The following is a 16,140-nucleotide window of genomic DNA, read 5'->3' on the forward strand; positions in this document are numbered from 1 at the left end:
GGGAACTTCAGTTAAATTAGATTCGAAACATACATAAGCATTATGCTCACCTTTCTTTTCGAACCAAGCTTTACGTTTTGGGCAATCCTTCTGGAAATGACCAGACTTCCCACAGAAATGACATTTGTTAGTTTTTTTTTGGATATTAGTAGAGGACTCAGCAATCTTTAATGGTCCCTTTCCCTTTCCATGTTTCTTATTAACTTTCTTTCCAGCTCCCTGATTATTCACATAATGAATGGAGTGATTTCCTTGATTCTTAAGTCTGGTTTCCTCTTGAACTAACATACTGTGCAATTCATGCACATTCCATTTGTCTTTCATGGTATTATAGTTCATTTAGAAAGGACCATACTCAGACGGTAATGAGTTCAAAATAAACTGCACAAGGAAATTTTCATCTACTGCCATTCCAAGAGACTTAAGTCTTTCTGCAATATTTGTCATCTCAATGACATGTTCATGCATAGTACGAGAACCATCAAACTTCATGGTGGTTAAGGTACTCATTAATGTCCCAGCAAGAGACTTATCAGTAGTTTGGGAGCGCTCTTCCACAAATTTCATAAACTCTTTTGCACTTTCAGTTTTGGGAAGAGCAGACTTAATGTTATTTGCTATGCTCATTCGCATAAACATCAGGCTAAGTCTGTTTGATTTTTCCCAAGCCTTATAATGGGCTTTCTCTTCATTGCTACTATCATCAGTAATAGCAGCAGGTTTTTCAACTTGAATAGCTAAATCAAGATCCAACACACCTAAGTGAAATTGGACTTGTTCGCTCCAATCAGAGAAATTCAACCCATTAAAGACCGGAACAGACATAGCATGAGAATGCAAAGATACAGGAACAGATACTGCAATTAACACATGCTTAACATTATTACTTCGAGTCATAAATTAAACATACAATACAAATTCAAACAACAAACAAGCATTCTATGCATACTAATGTTCTCCTTTGGGTGATACATTAATACACAAAACATAATGATGCTAATAATATTAACATTATTTGGCAAGACATATGCACTAATTAGAAATACTTATTATCTTTGGATAAATAAATAAAACTAATCATGCATACTCACTACCAACAGTCATATCCATTAATTATAAGAACAATTAATCAACCTTTGGGTGATCCATAAATGTCTTATAATAATAAACTTCAATCAACCCATAAATCAATAATTTATAATTTAGCATCCATGTTATGGGTAATTGAAATAAAATTATCATTAATTTGGAATTAAATAAAACATAAAGATTTGATCACTTTGGTGATTACAAATCTATCATACATTTAATCCCAAAAATAAATACAATTATGAGCAAAATGCACACGGGCGTGGAATAACCAATTACATGTCAAATTCAATTTCATGTACAGGAAGATATTTAATTTCATTTCAAACCACTCCAAATTGAAAACAATTCCGAGAAGCACAACGAAAACATAATAGCATGATTCCAATTAATTTCCAATTGAAATTGAAATTCACAATGAAGAAAACGATTCAAAAATTCCATTTCAATTCATAATATGGTGGTTGTCGTAACAGGATCGATTTTAAGGGATATTTCAAATTGAAAGCATTCTCAATATGCACAACGAAAAATATGGTTCTTGATCCATTTTCAATTAGAATTAGGATTCATAAAAAATTGGGAAAACATTATTCATGGAGAATCATAAATTCAACAACCTAAAGCTTTGATACCACATGTAAGTTGTAGCCTTCATATATCATTCATAATTTAAGAAAACTACTGCATACCATAAGGATCTTAGAATTTATGATTCTCACATACGTTTATAATAATAAGAGAGACTTACCTTGATCCATGACAACAGTAATAAGAATAAGTTCTTCAATCACGTTTTCCCAATCTATCTCTTTCCATGCTTCATATTCTCACTTCACTTTATTTGATGATAAAAATGAGAGTTGTTTCATATGGCAGAGATAGAACCCAAATATTTTCTCTTATTCAACTAACTTCCATCAAGTTAGTTATCGACGGTTATAGAATTTGAAAATAATAACTTCCCATATTTTGCTAATAAATCCTTTTATTTTATTAAATCATGTTTAAACTCTTAACTCACATGGTCACATTATAATATTATTTAATATTTTCTAACAATATACAGTTCTGATATTGATTTTTGTGTGTATCGTGTCATATGTTGGTCAGTGTGCAAAAGATAACATTAAATAGATTCCCAACTAAGACTGTGAGAACACTAATAATACAAATCTTGTAGAAGTCATTAATGGAGTCTTGAAAGGGACACAAAATCTACCAATAATAACATTCGTCAAAGTAACTTACCACGAGTTACATAAGTTGTTCATAAAGTGGGGGATCAAAGTTCCAACAATGATTCCTTTCGGCCATGAACATACAAGAATACTTAACAAAGGACGTTTTCCCACTTTGTCTGTCAAATTGATCAACATAGCAATAAATTATTGCTAGAGTAGAGAGTAGGCATGGCAACGGGGCGGGGCGGGGGCAGGTTTTACGTTCCCCGCCCCCGCCCCCGCAAATTTAAACCGCCCCCGCCCCCGCTCTCGATACCCGCTGGGGGTAAAATCTAGGTCCCCATCCCCGTCCCCGGCGAGGTTCGGGTTTTCCCCGCCCCGTCCCCCGCCCCCGCTCCTATTTTTTTTCTTTTTTTTTTCTTCTATTTTTCTTTTAAATAAATATGAATAATTTTAAAAAAAATAAAAGAAAAGAAAAATAATATAAATTTTTACATATAAATATTTTTAATTTTAGTTTATATATATATAATTTTTTTTTTAATTATATTATTAAGCGGGGCGGGGGCGGGGGCGGGTATGGGTGCGGGGGCGGGGTGGGTATTAACATCCCCGTCCTCGCCCCCGCCCCCGATTTTATCAATCGGGGAAAACCCGAACCCGAACCTGAACCCGATAAACACGAGTTTTCCCCGTCCAAATCGGGACGGGTTCGGGCGGGTACCCACGGGGACGGGTTAGATTGCCATGCCTAGTAGAGAGTGAACTTTCTTGAGAGGTGTCCTAGAAGCAGTGTTATTAGAATGTAATCGATGATTGACTTAATCAAAATATTAGATCAATATGTCCCTAGTTGAATCGCGTGAATTAGCATACTAGTAAATATATAACTTTATATTAACATTATACAGTATAAAACTTATTTTTATCATCCATTATTACTAATCATATCTAATAATTGTTTACAAAAACCCAAAGTACTTGGGTTCAATGCTTGAAGGAAAATGATTTAGTCTCGGAACGTAAATGCCAAAATCCTCTATAAAATAATAACTTAAATTATAAAATATTAAATTAAATAATTATTTTATAATAAATTTATTAAAAAATATTAATATTTTAAGAATTTGGACCATAATTTGGAGATCATTTCGAACTGTGTAGCATAACTCATGCTTGAAACCAAAGAAAAAGGTTAGCGAAAGATATGCGATCCTTGCAGATTATATGGTCGCATCAAAGAAAAATTATTCCCAAAATGTCAAAGTGCAAGGCAACACAATCATTTTTTAAATTCTTCTTTGAACATTTTTAAATTAAATTAAATTGATTTAATTTATATTTTTTTACCTAGTAATTTACACTAATCTTTTTTTAATATTTGAAATTTAAATTATTTAGCAATAGTTAACCCATAAATTAGTTATGATTATTTTAAAAATAAAAAATACAAAAAAAGTACTTCACATCACTGACTAACTATTTAACTTTACTGATTGTATATTGTAAACATATTAAATTTCAATATTATTTAAAAGTAATTATTTATCACTAATTAAATCATAAAATAATTATAATTAATTTTTACATTTTTAAATAATTAAAAACTATTTATTTATAATTTTAAAAAAAAACTTTAATAAAATTTTGTTTTTATTTTTATTTTCTTTCTTTTTATGTTTTTTATGAAGCACGTTATTTTTTGTATTTCTTAATTTTTTTTCTTTTATTTTTCTCTACTATATTTACTTTTTTTTTCTACCAAGCATACTCTTATGTTTTAATTGTTTAGGAAGAGAAATGAAAGAAGTAAAGTTATTTATCTAAGGCGGTACAATATTTTAGCTAGAGTCCTTATACTTTCACTTATAATTATGATTAAGATAAAACTTGGATACGTATAATTTTGTTAGGATTGAAGTTGTATTGTGAAGGTAAAATTCGAATCTTAATTAGAAAACAATATAAAAAGTAGATATAATATTACATATAAATTTTATCCTAATAATAGAGGTTAGGCAACACAGAAGAATGTCTCATTCATTCTCCCATAGTGACGACTAATCAATCAAAAACTTGAACATTGAATAAGCCAAAACGCTCACTAATGAAATGATATGTACTGTTTGATGTTTTCCTTCCTTCTCATTACTCCGCTGGAGAAATCTGTATTGCTTTGTCCAATACCAGGACATGAGTGAGTGCCTTTGGTGCTTGAATTTGATTGATAGCCAATAGCACGGAATCTTTCTACACCACCATTAATAGATCTTTTCTCTTCAATATCCTTCGTGCGATTAGGGCTTTGTGGTTCTTGTGTTCACTAAATCTTTCTTTAAACGCCCAGATATTATGAGCCAAAACTAAAGAAAAAACATTTTTTTCAATTATTTAGACTAATAAAACTAAAGATAATCAATATTTCACTCATGTTACTATGTGACCTTCTATTATATACATCAACATTCAACATATAAATAACACAGTGAATGTTTATTTATTTATTTTACCTTTGAACTATTGATATTTTTCTTGTGAATAAAGAAAGGGCCAAATTTTCTTCGTGATAGTTGTTTAGCAATTCAGATCACGTCATAATATTTGAGTAGAAACTATAATTGATTTTTTTTTTTTTTTTTTATAGTAATTTCATGTAATGTAATTCTAACGCTGTTTATTCAAATTGACTCAAATCAATATAGTAAATTCGAATTTTTTCAATATTTAAGTTAAATCTAATTTAACCTAACAAAAATTCAACACTGTGGATATCGAACTTTGTATTTTCAACTCGATACCTGACCCAATTCAATCATATAATAATAATAATAAATTTTGAGTGATTATTTGTTCGGAACAATATTCATTATTAATCTTACTTAATAACGAATTTTATGTTTTATTAAGTTAGTAAAATTGTAATAATATAATATATTTATTTTAAATTTTATTTTGTATTAATTAATGTTGAGTTTTTTTAATTGATAATAATATAACAAATTAATAAATTTATTTTAAAATTAAATTTGTATAATTGTTTGTTTAATAAGTTGGTAATATTATATTTATAATAATGTATTAAATGATTTATATTTATTTTAAAAAATTTAAATTTTTATAAAAATAAATAAATAAAATTATATTAATCTGATTAATCTAACCAAATAATTGAATTGGGTTAGATTAAATTTTAAAAAAAAATACATAAATTTAATTCAATTGAACCCGTTAAATTTTACTTGAATTGAACAACAGAACCATTCAAACCCAATCTCTTTACATTCCTTGTTTATGCAAAAATAGCTGTCAAATAACGTAAAATAAGCACTCCTGGGTTGGATACCGAATTGTACATTATTGTATTTAGCAAAGGTTATGGAGGTGTGCATACATGATACATCACATAAATGATTGTGTAAAAATTCTTAAGGCCGCATAATATTGTCAAACACAAAGCACTGAATATAAAATATTACTTAGCAATTCATTTTTCAAACGGGATAAAATGCCTAGATATATTTAAAGATTTCATTTTAAAATTATACAGAAGATTGCATACCGATTCTTACACAAAAGCAAAATAAAATTTACTGTAAAAAATTATAGAAGGTATTCTAACTCATACATGAAGTTTTCCTCTATATAAAAGTTTAAGATTGAACTCCTCTCCTATCAACTTATTTTCTTATTCTTTACTTTAAGACAAAGACAACTAGACAAGAGTCGGTTGAGATGTCTCTTAGAATCATTTTCGTGACATAACTTAATTAATCCTATCAACAAGATATGAGAAATTAACTTTATAATTTGAGAAGATATGTCTATTTCTAAGCTCACAGATCGATTACAATACATTAATACAACATGCCAAATCATAGCCAAATCCCTTTTACTCTTTTCAGCTAAACCCAACAAGCAAAATAGGAAATACAATCGAAAGAAATGCAAAGTTGTAAAACTAATACAACACTAACCACTTAAAAATAACATACCACACCTAAAAAGAGAAATGAGTAACAAATGTGAAGTAGTTTCATATGACAAACAATAACATTTAATAGCATTATAGTCATCTCAATAATCCCTCTTGGAAACAAATTAATTAACATGAGTTGTGTGGACAAGTTCGGGTTAGGTAGGCATTAATCCAGTGGAAATTCACCGATTTGTCCTCTTGATTTTTTTTTTTTTGTTTTGCATTAATTGATCTTTGGAAATTTTCAAATCCAAATTTATGTTATTTGAATGTCATATATTTTATGTTAACATTTCCATATTTTTTGTCTTGGTCTTTGTTATCCGATTTTTTTTTCTGAGTGTTTTTTTTCGGTTTTTCAAATGGCTGTATTTTACTTACAAATTTAATTATTTATCAAATAAATCATAATTTTAAAGTACATATCTACACATGATAATAGAAGTTTTTGGACACATCTCTCTCAGCATTGAGCATCCTCTTCTTTAATTCTCACGGATTCTAAACACATCACACGAATAAATCATCAAAGAGAATTCAAAATTACACGATTCAAGTTGTTTATGAACAATTTACTTCATGAATTCTACATCGATTAGTGGTCCGTAAGATTAAACAACTATGAGAACATGCTATATATTGCTATAAAACAATTAAGAATTAAAGTTGCCCTTATTTATTTATTTTCTATATATACAAAGCTCACATAGTAATAAATTAAAAGATATAATATTTTATATCACAATTTATTATTATTATTATATACTCCTTTCTTTTCATTTTAATGGTCGTGTAATGTTTTTATTCACAATTCAAAAAATTTAATAAGAATATGTTTGAATAAACTTGCACATAAACACTTTCAAGAAAAAATAAAATAATCTTTCGCAAATTAAAATTAATTTATAAAAATTTAAAACATATTTTAAAGAAATTAATTAGAGATAATTTCTATAATTAATTTAAAAATTTAAAAATATTTTATAATTTTTTTATAAATGTTTATATATAAATTTATCTTAATTTTTTTCTTCTATTTTATTGTTTTATATTTGCTTTATAATAAATATATATTAATTAAAAATATATAAAATAATTAAAATATAAAATATTTATTATCGTTCTCGAAAACCACACATAAATAAAGCCAAACCTTTTCTAAAATAATCAGTTAAAAAAATGTGATTATATAAGGCAAGAACATACCACTCATTTAAGTTTTTATTATTATTTTTTTTATAGGAATATCTCTCTGACTTTATTATGTTTTATAGTCAATATTAATTAACATGAAATGACATGAATAGACTAGAGCCTTGTCCGTGAAAGGAAATAAAATATAAAAATATCTGGAGAAGAGGAAAGAGCCGACAATATAATTATCAAGAAGGAAATGACATGAATGCCCTCAGTGTCACTGTGGCATCAAGGTGGGGCCCACAACAATCTTCAACGGCGGTGCTGAACCAAGACCCATGACATGCGGGATGCGGCCAAGCCAGAGGCCCCGACGAACGCGACCTCAGCGTTTCCCAGCTTCACCAGTCCCCTTTAAAAAATCTCCACTCCCCCCCACACCCCGCACACCATCTCTCCGCACATCACCACCGTCCAAAACGGATCCAACGGTTTCATATCCCAGAAGCGGGACCCACATCACGTGAAATCCCCGCACGTGGGGCCGAACCAAAGGGCGCCACTCGATGAAGAATCAACGGCCGAGATCAGTTCCCGCGGATCTCTATAAAATACACGATTCACCACGTGAGTCAGCTGCGACTGTTGTGTTCTGTTCTTCTCTTATTACTTCTTCTTCTTCGTTAGGGCTTCGTTTCATTTCATTTCACCGTTTCCGATGACAACAACGACAATGCTTCTTCGAAGCTCCTCCACGCCGATTCTCAACTCGCGAATCCCTCACGCCAAGGACTCCCCTCTCGAACCCGAAATCCTTCACCGGATCCCGCGGACGCGCTCTCTCACGCTCTCCGCCTCTTCTACTTCGCTCTCGCCGGTCGACGCTTCGCCGGCGAGGCTCACGCGTGCGCTCTCCGACGCCGACCTCTCCGCGCGTTCCAAAACGCCGTCCTTCGGCTCCGCTCTGTTTTCCTTCTCCGAGACCGACGAAGTCGGCTCCGGTGACGGCGATGGTGCCGGAGGAGGATGGGACAGCGGTGACGGCGGCGGTTCGGGGTTTTGGGATTCGAACGGAAACGGAAATGATAGCACGGACTTTTACTACCGGACGATGATCGAGGCGAATCCCGGGAACCCTCTGTTTCTGAGCAACTACGCGAGGTACTTGAAGGAGGTACGTGAAGTGAAGGTTAACCGGTTTCTGTTGTTGAGGGATGAGAAATTGATTAATGTATTTATTTTATTTGGTGGTGATGGCAGGTTCGTGGGGACTATGTGAAAGCAGAAGAGTATTGTGGGAGAGCGATTTTGGCGAGTCCGAATGATGGGAACGTGCTATCCATGTATGCGGATTTGATATGGGAGAGTCACAAAGATGCTTCGCGTGCTGAGACTTATTTTGATCAAGCGGTTAAAGCTGCTCCGGATGACTGGTAAGTAAAGTGCTTACAGAAACATTATCTTTTAGTTGCTTCCCCTTCATATGCTTCAGATATCAAGTACATAATGGATATAGTTTTTGTTTGACTATTATTTGCGTTGAATTCTTTAAGTTAATATCGTTTCTAATTCTAGCTGAAGCAAATTTGATAACCAAATTCATTATGTTTGAAAGGGGTTCTTGAATAAAGGTTAAAATGACGATCGTATATTGTTTTGTTGGGGGTGCGATGATCCTAGATGAGAATGAATCTGTGTTAGTGGTAGAGTAGAATGTAAATTTGGTAGTACGGTAGCGGTTAACTAATTCTGTGGATTGACGAAACGCCTGGTTTGTGTTTGTAGCTATGTTCTGGCGTCCTACGCTCATTTTCTTTGGGACGCTGAAGAAGATGATGAGGATGTAGAGCAAGAAGATTCGTCTGAAAAATCTCCCAGTTTCTTACTTGGAGCTGGAGCTGCTCCACCACCGCCTCCTCCTTTAGCTGCTGCTTCTTAAGCTGGTGTCTGGCTTCTTCGTATATGACTTGCTAACCTTTGTTTATACTACCTTAACCTTGTAATATTTTTGGCCGATGACAACTGTTGTAATAATGGTTTTTGTCCTCGTCATCCATGTAGATTCGTGTGGCGATAAAGGAGAATAAAAAAGATGCGGGGGACATTCTCCTTTCCTTTTATATATATATATATATATATATTTTTTTTTTTTTACCATTTTGATTTCGTCTTTTGGAATGCTTGTATTATGTCCAAGAACAGCGCAGCTAGCAGAATTTTGGAGTTATATTATTCACCTGAGCAAATGGGTGGCAGATTTTGATTTTAGGCCAGCTGGTAAGGGCTGGTCAAATCCGAGACTGATCAATCCGAATAAATAGGAGAAAATTTTAATTAGTTCATATCATGTTTACTTTGAATTTTAAAACTGCACGTTAGATGATTGAGGTTCAGATATCACGTTTACACAAACCTGATCCAAACCAATTTGTACCTAAACTATTCTCCAAGAATCTTTTTTTTTTGAGTTGTGTAATTATATAGTTTTTATAACAAGTGTGTCTAGGAGAGATCAAAATAGTTTTTTATTTTGAAAAAAATATGACGTTTTTATGAAGTTAAAAATTTATCGTTTATGATTTTTTTTAACTGTTTTCTTCTTTTTAAGCTGACATATGCTTCATAAAAATATATTTTTTGTTTAAATAAAATTAAATATCTTAAAATTAAATTCTAACAAATATACTCAAATAAATTTTTATTTTGATTATAATTGATTATAACAATAATTAACTCAGTTAATTATTGAAATAATCTAAAGCATTTCCAAATGCACTTTTAACTTTAAAATTTAGCCTTTAAGATTATTAATCAACTTTTTAAAATTCTATTGTGATTTCTTTTTTCCCGCATTTTTTTTCTTATATTTTATCATTTTTTAATTATGTTATTTATAGACACCAATATGATACGGTTGATCCAATTTGAATCAAGCTATATTTAAATTGATTAATACTAATCGACATAGATTTTTTAAATCTCTTAAATTTGATAACCCCAAGTCATCTCTTAATTTTGATCAAATCCCATTTCCACCCCTAGCTGGAATCTATGTTTGCTTATAATGTTTATTAATGGAGCATTCGTTGGCTCGTTTTGTGTTTTGTGAAATTGGCGCGCCAGATCCAACCCTTGCCACTGTGGGTTTGAGAAGGTTCATAAATCTCCCCAATGAAGGACATCCTCCTTTCCTTTTTTCATTAGATTGATTTGTCAAACCTTTCTCTTCTGGCATGCTTGTATTATGTCCAACAATAACGCTGCTTCCACTGTTTTGGAGTCTTATATTAGTCACACGTGCAGATCGGTGGCATGTCAGAGATTTTGATTTTTAGACAGCTGGCATAAAACAAATCAAAATCGATCCACAGGTGTATTCGGTGGAGTTTTATGTACGCAAATAATGATTGCCAATGGTGCACTTGTTTCTTCTGCTGTTTTGTTTTGTGAAAATGCATTGATAGATTCAACCCTTGCCATTCAGCTTTTAAAATATAGATGGTTTTGAGATATTCATAAAACTTGCAAATGATCGAATTCCGAAGATGAAACTGTCTTTGCAAATACCGCTTCTATTAGCGCAGATCTTAGCTTCCATTCAGTTTACGGATTCTTACAGTACATGACTAACCTACAAATTTTCTAACAATCTCCACGTTTCTCATGCTTTGGCCTTAGATATGGCACTTACGACAACAGAGAACAAATAAATAAACAACCTAGTCGTGGCAAGGTAAGTAACTGCGGTTTTCTTGCCTCACGATTTACAATGAATGCTATTGCCTTTTGTTCATTTTATTACACCAGATGCAGGCCTTCATAAGATCCAGAACCAGCCAAGGACTGAGCCACCAACTAAGCCAAACCCTAGAAACCCCGTCATCACAATAGCCGATAACTCTGCTTCTGACAAGGGCACTGACTTGGGGGTTAGAATCATAAGAACACTAGTGAGATACCCATTGCTAAACCCTAGCAGAAATGTTAGAACCACCATGGGTATTTCTGATTTCATCCACTTTGGTCCATGAAGACAAACCACAAAGAGTGGATAGAATAGTAGCCTGGTAGTGGCAGTCCAAATAGCCTTTCTGATGGATTGCATAACATAGAAGGCAGTTAATGACTTCCCCATTAGATCAGCTAAATTATAAACTGTGATCAGTAAAATAGGGTACCAATCCCTTAGAAGCTTTGATTCCAGATCTTCAGCAATGAATCCCGGGAAAATAGACAGCGTCACTAAGTAGATTATGAAAATTCCAAACGCTGCCCCCTTGATTTTTCCTGCCACTGCCCAAAATTTTGTCCCTGTGCATACGGTGCTCTCCTGATGAAGCCTCTGATGATACTGCTGCATCACTGGTAACTTGTGCTGCAAGTTGCTAAAGACAATACAACATAGGAGGAAAATGGTGGCAACCATGAAGTACAAGTGTGCACTTATTTTGAGTCCCTTGGGGGTTTGTGGGAGTGATGCCTTGGTTATTATCCTCAAGATCGAAATTATAATACCTGCCACCCAGAAAAAAAAAAAGATTATAATCATTTGTACAAGAAAAAACTTTGACTATCCAAGGTACAACTGAATTTGCTCTATTTAGATAACTGATATTTAATTTTACTGTAGTAAAGGCTTTAGAGGCTGATCAGTGAGTCAGTGACCCACCTAAGGCATCATTTTGTCTCTATACATCGTCCAATATCACTCTTACCATGTACAACTTATTTAACCAAGAAAAGCAGCAACGTCAGTCACGGTTTCTAAACTCTGTAGAACTTAATATTTAAGAGGCAGTTGGTGTGAGTAATAGCATGGTTCTATTACTAGATGGATAGGATTACTTTATAGATTATAGATGAAAGAATATGCTAAATACAATAGAAAAGATCTTGTCACATAGATACAGTGCCCAGTTAAAAACTGAGAAAACGAGACCCAGGAATATACATTAGTTTATTTTCTTCCAAACCTTTAAAAGCTTGCATATCCTTAAGAGAATAAAAGTACGCATCCTGGTATTGATCAACACTTCTTTATTTCTAATATAGCTACTTCTCATATTCCTTATAATATTGTCAAATATAGAAAAACAATCTGCCAAAGGGAAAGTGAACTGAACTTGGAGGAAACAGAATGAATTGCCTTGGTACCTGAAGAAGCAGTTCCAGCAAAAACTGCTTGCATATACTGTTTTGGGAGCTTTCCAGCTGATCCTATCAAGCTTCCACCCACCAAGCCATCTGCTAAACCACATATCACCACCGCTGCAACTGTCAAGCCGTAGGCGCCACTAGGCCTCTCATTCAGCTTGGTGCTGCTCGAGGTCCAGTCGATGACTGGGGCTACCATAAGAGACATAACAAACATGGAGAACCCCAAGTTCATTCTCAACCTCAATGTTGTTTTGCTCCAACCTCCCCAACTGATCATCCCAAGAAGCACCATCACAGATGAAATCATGTAAGCCACAGAGAACACCTTTTCTATGTGTTTGGTTGGGTAGAGGTAGGCAAAGTAATCAACTGCAGTGATCAAGGCATTCCAAGGAAGCAAGTTGCCAGCACCAAGCAAGAAGTGAATTATGTAAGCAACTCTATATGTGTCTGGTCTCTCACTTGGATCACTAGACACCAACTTGACAGCTTCCATCTTTTTCCTTTTCTCACCTTGTGAACATTCGTGATTGATACCAACTCAAATGGTAAACTACGATGTTTGAAAAGAGTGAGAGGGAGGAATATAAGTGGAAAAACTTTGGTGGTTGATACAGGTAGTGATTAGTGAAGTAGTTCTACTTATGCTAGAGCTAGTTTGGGACTAGTTGACAGCTTTGCTTGCATTCATACGTATATATACACACACGCACGCATTTGATTGATGGAGTTGGACATGGAATCGATATGCTTAATGTATGAATAAGAAAATTTGTGCTCTGTGGGGACACCAACGAATGGGTGATATTAGATATACCTTTTGGTCATACGGTCACACATGGGAAAGTTGTCGTTGCAATCTCTAGTACTTGACCCTCAGTTAACATAAATTGGATGCTTGAAATTCATCATGATAATGACCCTTTTAGTATAAGCCTTGTCTTGCTTTGCTTGAACCCGAGTTATCCACAAGTTGCAAAAGATGTTCAGAACAAGTTAAAAGTAATGAAATAAATCAATAATAATATGCCACCAACCAACGATTGTGTTCACTCATAGTGAGAGTAGTCAATGGAGTCATGGAGAGGGGGCTTGTCAAGGATGACATTTCACAAAAGAAAAGGGTCCCTTGAGGCGTGTCACTTGGTTAATTGTTAGTTTACCTCAGAAGAATTTGATACTGTTTCAGAGAATTTATACAGTTCAGGTTAATCACCCTCAGCTTGACATGGCACTTAGCCGTTATTCCAGGCTTTTATCCTTTTTTCACATGGTGCTAGCTTGTTGAGGTCCATGCTGCTCAGTGCTCACCAATCACCCTTAAAGTACTGTTAGTCTGATTGAATACAAGTTTTGAAGTTATTAAAAATAAAGAATTTTTTTAATAAAGAGGTTTTCAAAAATTCTTTTAAACTCGTATCTAAATAAATTCAACATTGCAAAAAAAAGTTTAACATCAAGTGTGATGTAACCTAAATCGCCAAATAGTAATGAACATCATTTTTTTTTTTTGGTTAATTGCATTATGTGTGATAGATAGTATGTGGAGCTTTTCTTTATTTGATCTAGTCAGTGGAGGAGACAAAGGAGTACCCATTGATGGTGATTGCTAAGAGACTTAAACCTAACGATGTGTAATACAAACTGGATGGACAGAATTTATCAACTATAAAAGCAGTAGCATTGTGCCCTCCATTTTGCATTATTTAACATGAGTCAAGTTTAACTATTTGTTTTGGTTCCATTGTTTTGACTTTAGTTTTTTTCCCAATATAATTTAAAATCAAATAAAAATAAGAGAGCAATCATTACTTGGTCTTATTTATTCCTTAAAAATAATGTCGCATAGACAATGATGCGAGTTTTCACCTGTAGCCAGAATCAGCCCAATGAGTCAATGACCCATCATTCACCCAATTAGGGTCATAACTTGGTTTCAAGTTAGATGCTGAAATTTCAGTCATAATTGCGTCATCAACCTAAAAATCTTGTGACTGGGTCTGCTTTCAAATTATGTGCTTAGCCTAAGTTAAACACTTTCCACAATATTTCTTATAACGAAAGCATGACAACCAATCTCTTATGCCTAGGTAATTACTAATTTCTCCTTCGGACTTTTATATATGTGACATAAATGTATACAGTGTTTTTTCTTAAATATAATCAATAGACTTATTATCAGTTAACTAACCGGTTGATATGAACAAAATTGAATTTAAATTCTTACTATGTGTCTCAAGTTTCTTAATGGAAATTAATTATCAATAAAATCGGTGAATATTTTATATTAATAGCATGATCACTAAAAAAATATTAAGTTAATTTTATTTTATATTTTTAGAAAAATTATCATTAATAATATAAGTAAATATTAAGTTAATTTAATTTAATTTTATTTTTAGAAAAATTATCATAAACAATATAAGTTATCCTCATAAGAAAAATTATCGAAAAATTATCTCTTGAATTAAAAATAATATTGTTGAATGTAACTATAACTACAATCATTTAATTCTATAAGTATTTTAAAATAAAATTAAAATTTATAATATTATCGATTAAAATTAATTAAATAAACTATTTTCACCATTCTTAATAAATTAGTCATTTGTTTTTTTTTTTTAAATAATCGGGAGGGAGTGCGATGCTACAAAAAATAATGTCTCCTCCGCTCAAAGTACAAGTTATGACCCTTATAGTATCTATTTAACACAATATATGACTCTTTTTTGGGGGTCCAAATATGACTTTAACTAGAGCATTTGAATACCACAAGTAAACGGTGTAGCACTCCTCTCAACCATAAGTACTATCGTAACCTAACAATTCTCTGCACGGAAACTGTAGTCTACCAACGCAGAATTGGGATTAGATCCATATGAAAGTGACTTATATGTTAGAATAGTGGATTAAGCCTAACTCAACCCTACAAACGTCCAGCACTATCAGGCTTGGTACGTGGATAAATAGTGGGTGACCCTTTTTAATGATCTAGGATTGGTGGGACTTGGGTTTTTCCCAATACACCCCCTCATGCCTATGAGACATGCATCAATGGTAGGTGGCCCATTTTTAAAGTGAATCTAAATGGCTTTGATAGCATGTTAGAATAGTGGATTAAGCCTAACTCAACCCTACAAAACCGGCTTGTAAGGTGAGGGTTGCTTTCCACTTATATACTATTCAATTGCCTAATCTCTAGTCGATGTGGGACTTGGGTTTTTCCCAATATTATCAATACACAATTATGGATTATTAACCAACGAAGCACAATATTATAGTAGTTGTGGAAAATGACGGGAAACTAAGAGGATGTTTGAAAATTCGTTTGAATGATATTGAACACAAGTTTTGTACATTCCAATGCACAAATGGAGAAGTAATAAACATGATGGATTGAGTTTAATGATATAAAACTAAATGTATGTTTAAAAATTCGTCTTATTGAATGAAAATTTTGTACATTCCAATACACAAAAAGAGAAGTAACAAGTATGATGGATTGAGTTGAATATAGATTCAATTGGATAAATTGTTAACTAAACACGCTCTAAAGGGAAGGTATGGAATATATATGGCATACCATCTCCTTATGTT

The 16,140-nt window shown here is 32.9% G+C and overlaps 3 protein-coding genes across 3 annotated transcripts; 1 reads left to right on the forward strand and 2 right to left on the reverse strand.

The window, feature by feature from the left end:
• Window positions 1–339: 339 nt before the first annotated feature.
• LOC114916436 (uncharacterized) lies at window positions 340–1,850 on the reverse strand. Its single transcript, XM_029273118.2, has 2 exons — window positions 1,841–1,850; window positions 340–857 (listed from the first exon to the last, which is right to left on the reverse strand). The coding sequence occupies exons 1-2, from the start codon at window positions 1,848–1,850 to the stop codon at window positions 340–342; spliced, it is 528 nt and encodes a 175-aa protein (XP_029128951.2).
• Window positions 1,851–8,005: 6,155 nt separating this feature from the next.
• Window positions 8,006–9,728, forward strand: LOC109808795 (Tetratricopeptide repeat (TPR)-like superfamily protein). The gene is made up of 3 exons (XM_020371936.3): window positions 8,006–8,560; window positions 8,647–8,819; window positions 9,172–9,728. The coding sequence occupies exons 1-3, from the start codon at window positions 8,105–8,107 to the stop codon at window positions 9,323–9,325; spliced, it is 783 nt and encodes a 260-aa protein (XP_020227525.1). The 5' UTR covers window positions 8,006–8,104; the 3' UTR covers window positions 9,326–9,728.
• A 1,212-nt stretch (window positions 9,729–10,940) lies between these two features.
• On the reverse strand, window positions 10,941–13,396 carry LOC109807477 (Nucleoside transporter family protein). Its single transcript, XM_020370006.3, has 2 exons — window positions 12,541–13,396; window positions 10,941–11,901 (listed from the first exon to the last, which is right to left on the reverse strand). Exons 1-2 carry the CDS (start codon window positions 13,037–13,039, stop codon window positions 11,204–11,206), a joined length of 1,197 nt encoding a protein of 398 aa, XP_020225595.1. The 5' UTR covers window positions 13,040–13,396; the 3' UTR covers window positions 10,941–11,203.
• Between the last annotated feature and the right edge of the window lie 2,744 nt (window positions 13,397–16,140).

The sequence above is a fragment of the Cajanus cajan genome, chromosome 5, assembly GCF_000230855.2.
Source record: "Cajanus cajan strain Asha chromosome 5, NIPB_CcT2T_4, whole genome shotgun sequence".
Taxonomy (NCBI): Eukaryota; Viridiplantae; Streptophyta; class Magnoliopsida; order Fabales; family Fabaceae; genus Cajanus; species Cajanus cajan.

Coding starts and splice junctions, on each gene's coding strand:
- LOC109808795 (XM_020371936.3), top strand. CDS start 8,105: ATGACAACAACGACAATGCTTCTTCGAAGCTCCTCCACGCCGATTCTC. Junction 8,561..8,646: donor ACGCGAGGTACTTGAAGGAG/GTACGTGAAGTG, acceptor TGGTGATGGCAG/GTTCGTGGGGACTATGTGAA. Junction 8,820..9,171: donor AAAGCTGCTCCGGATGACTG/GTAAGTAAAGTG, acceptor TTGTGTTTGTAG/CTATGTTCTGGCGTCCTACG.
- LOC109807477 (XM_020370006.3), bottom strand. CDS start 13,039: ATGGAAGCTGTCAAGTTGGTGTCTAGTGATCCAAGTGAGAGACCAGAC. Junction 11,902..12,540: donor TGCTGGAACTGCTTCTTCAG/GTACCAAGGCAA, acceptor TCTGGGTGGCAG/GTATTATAATTTCGATCTTG.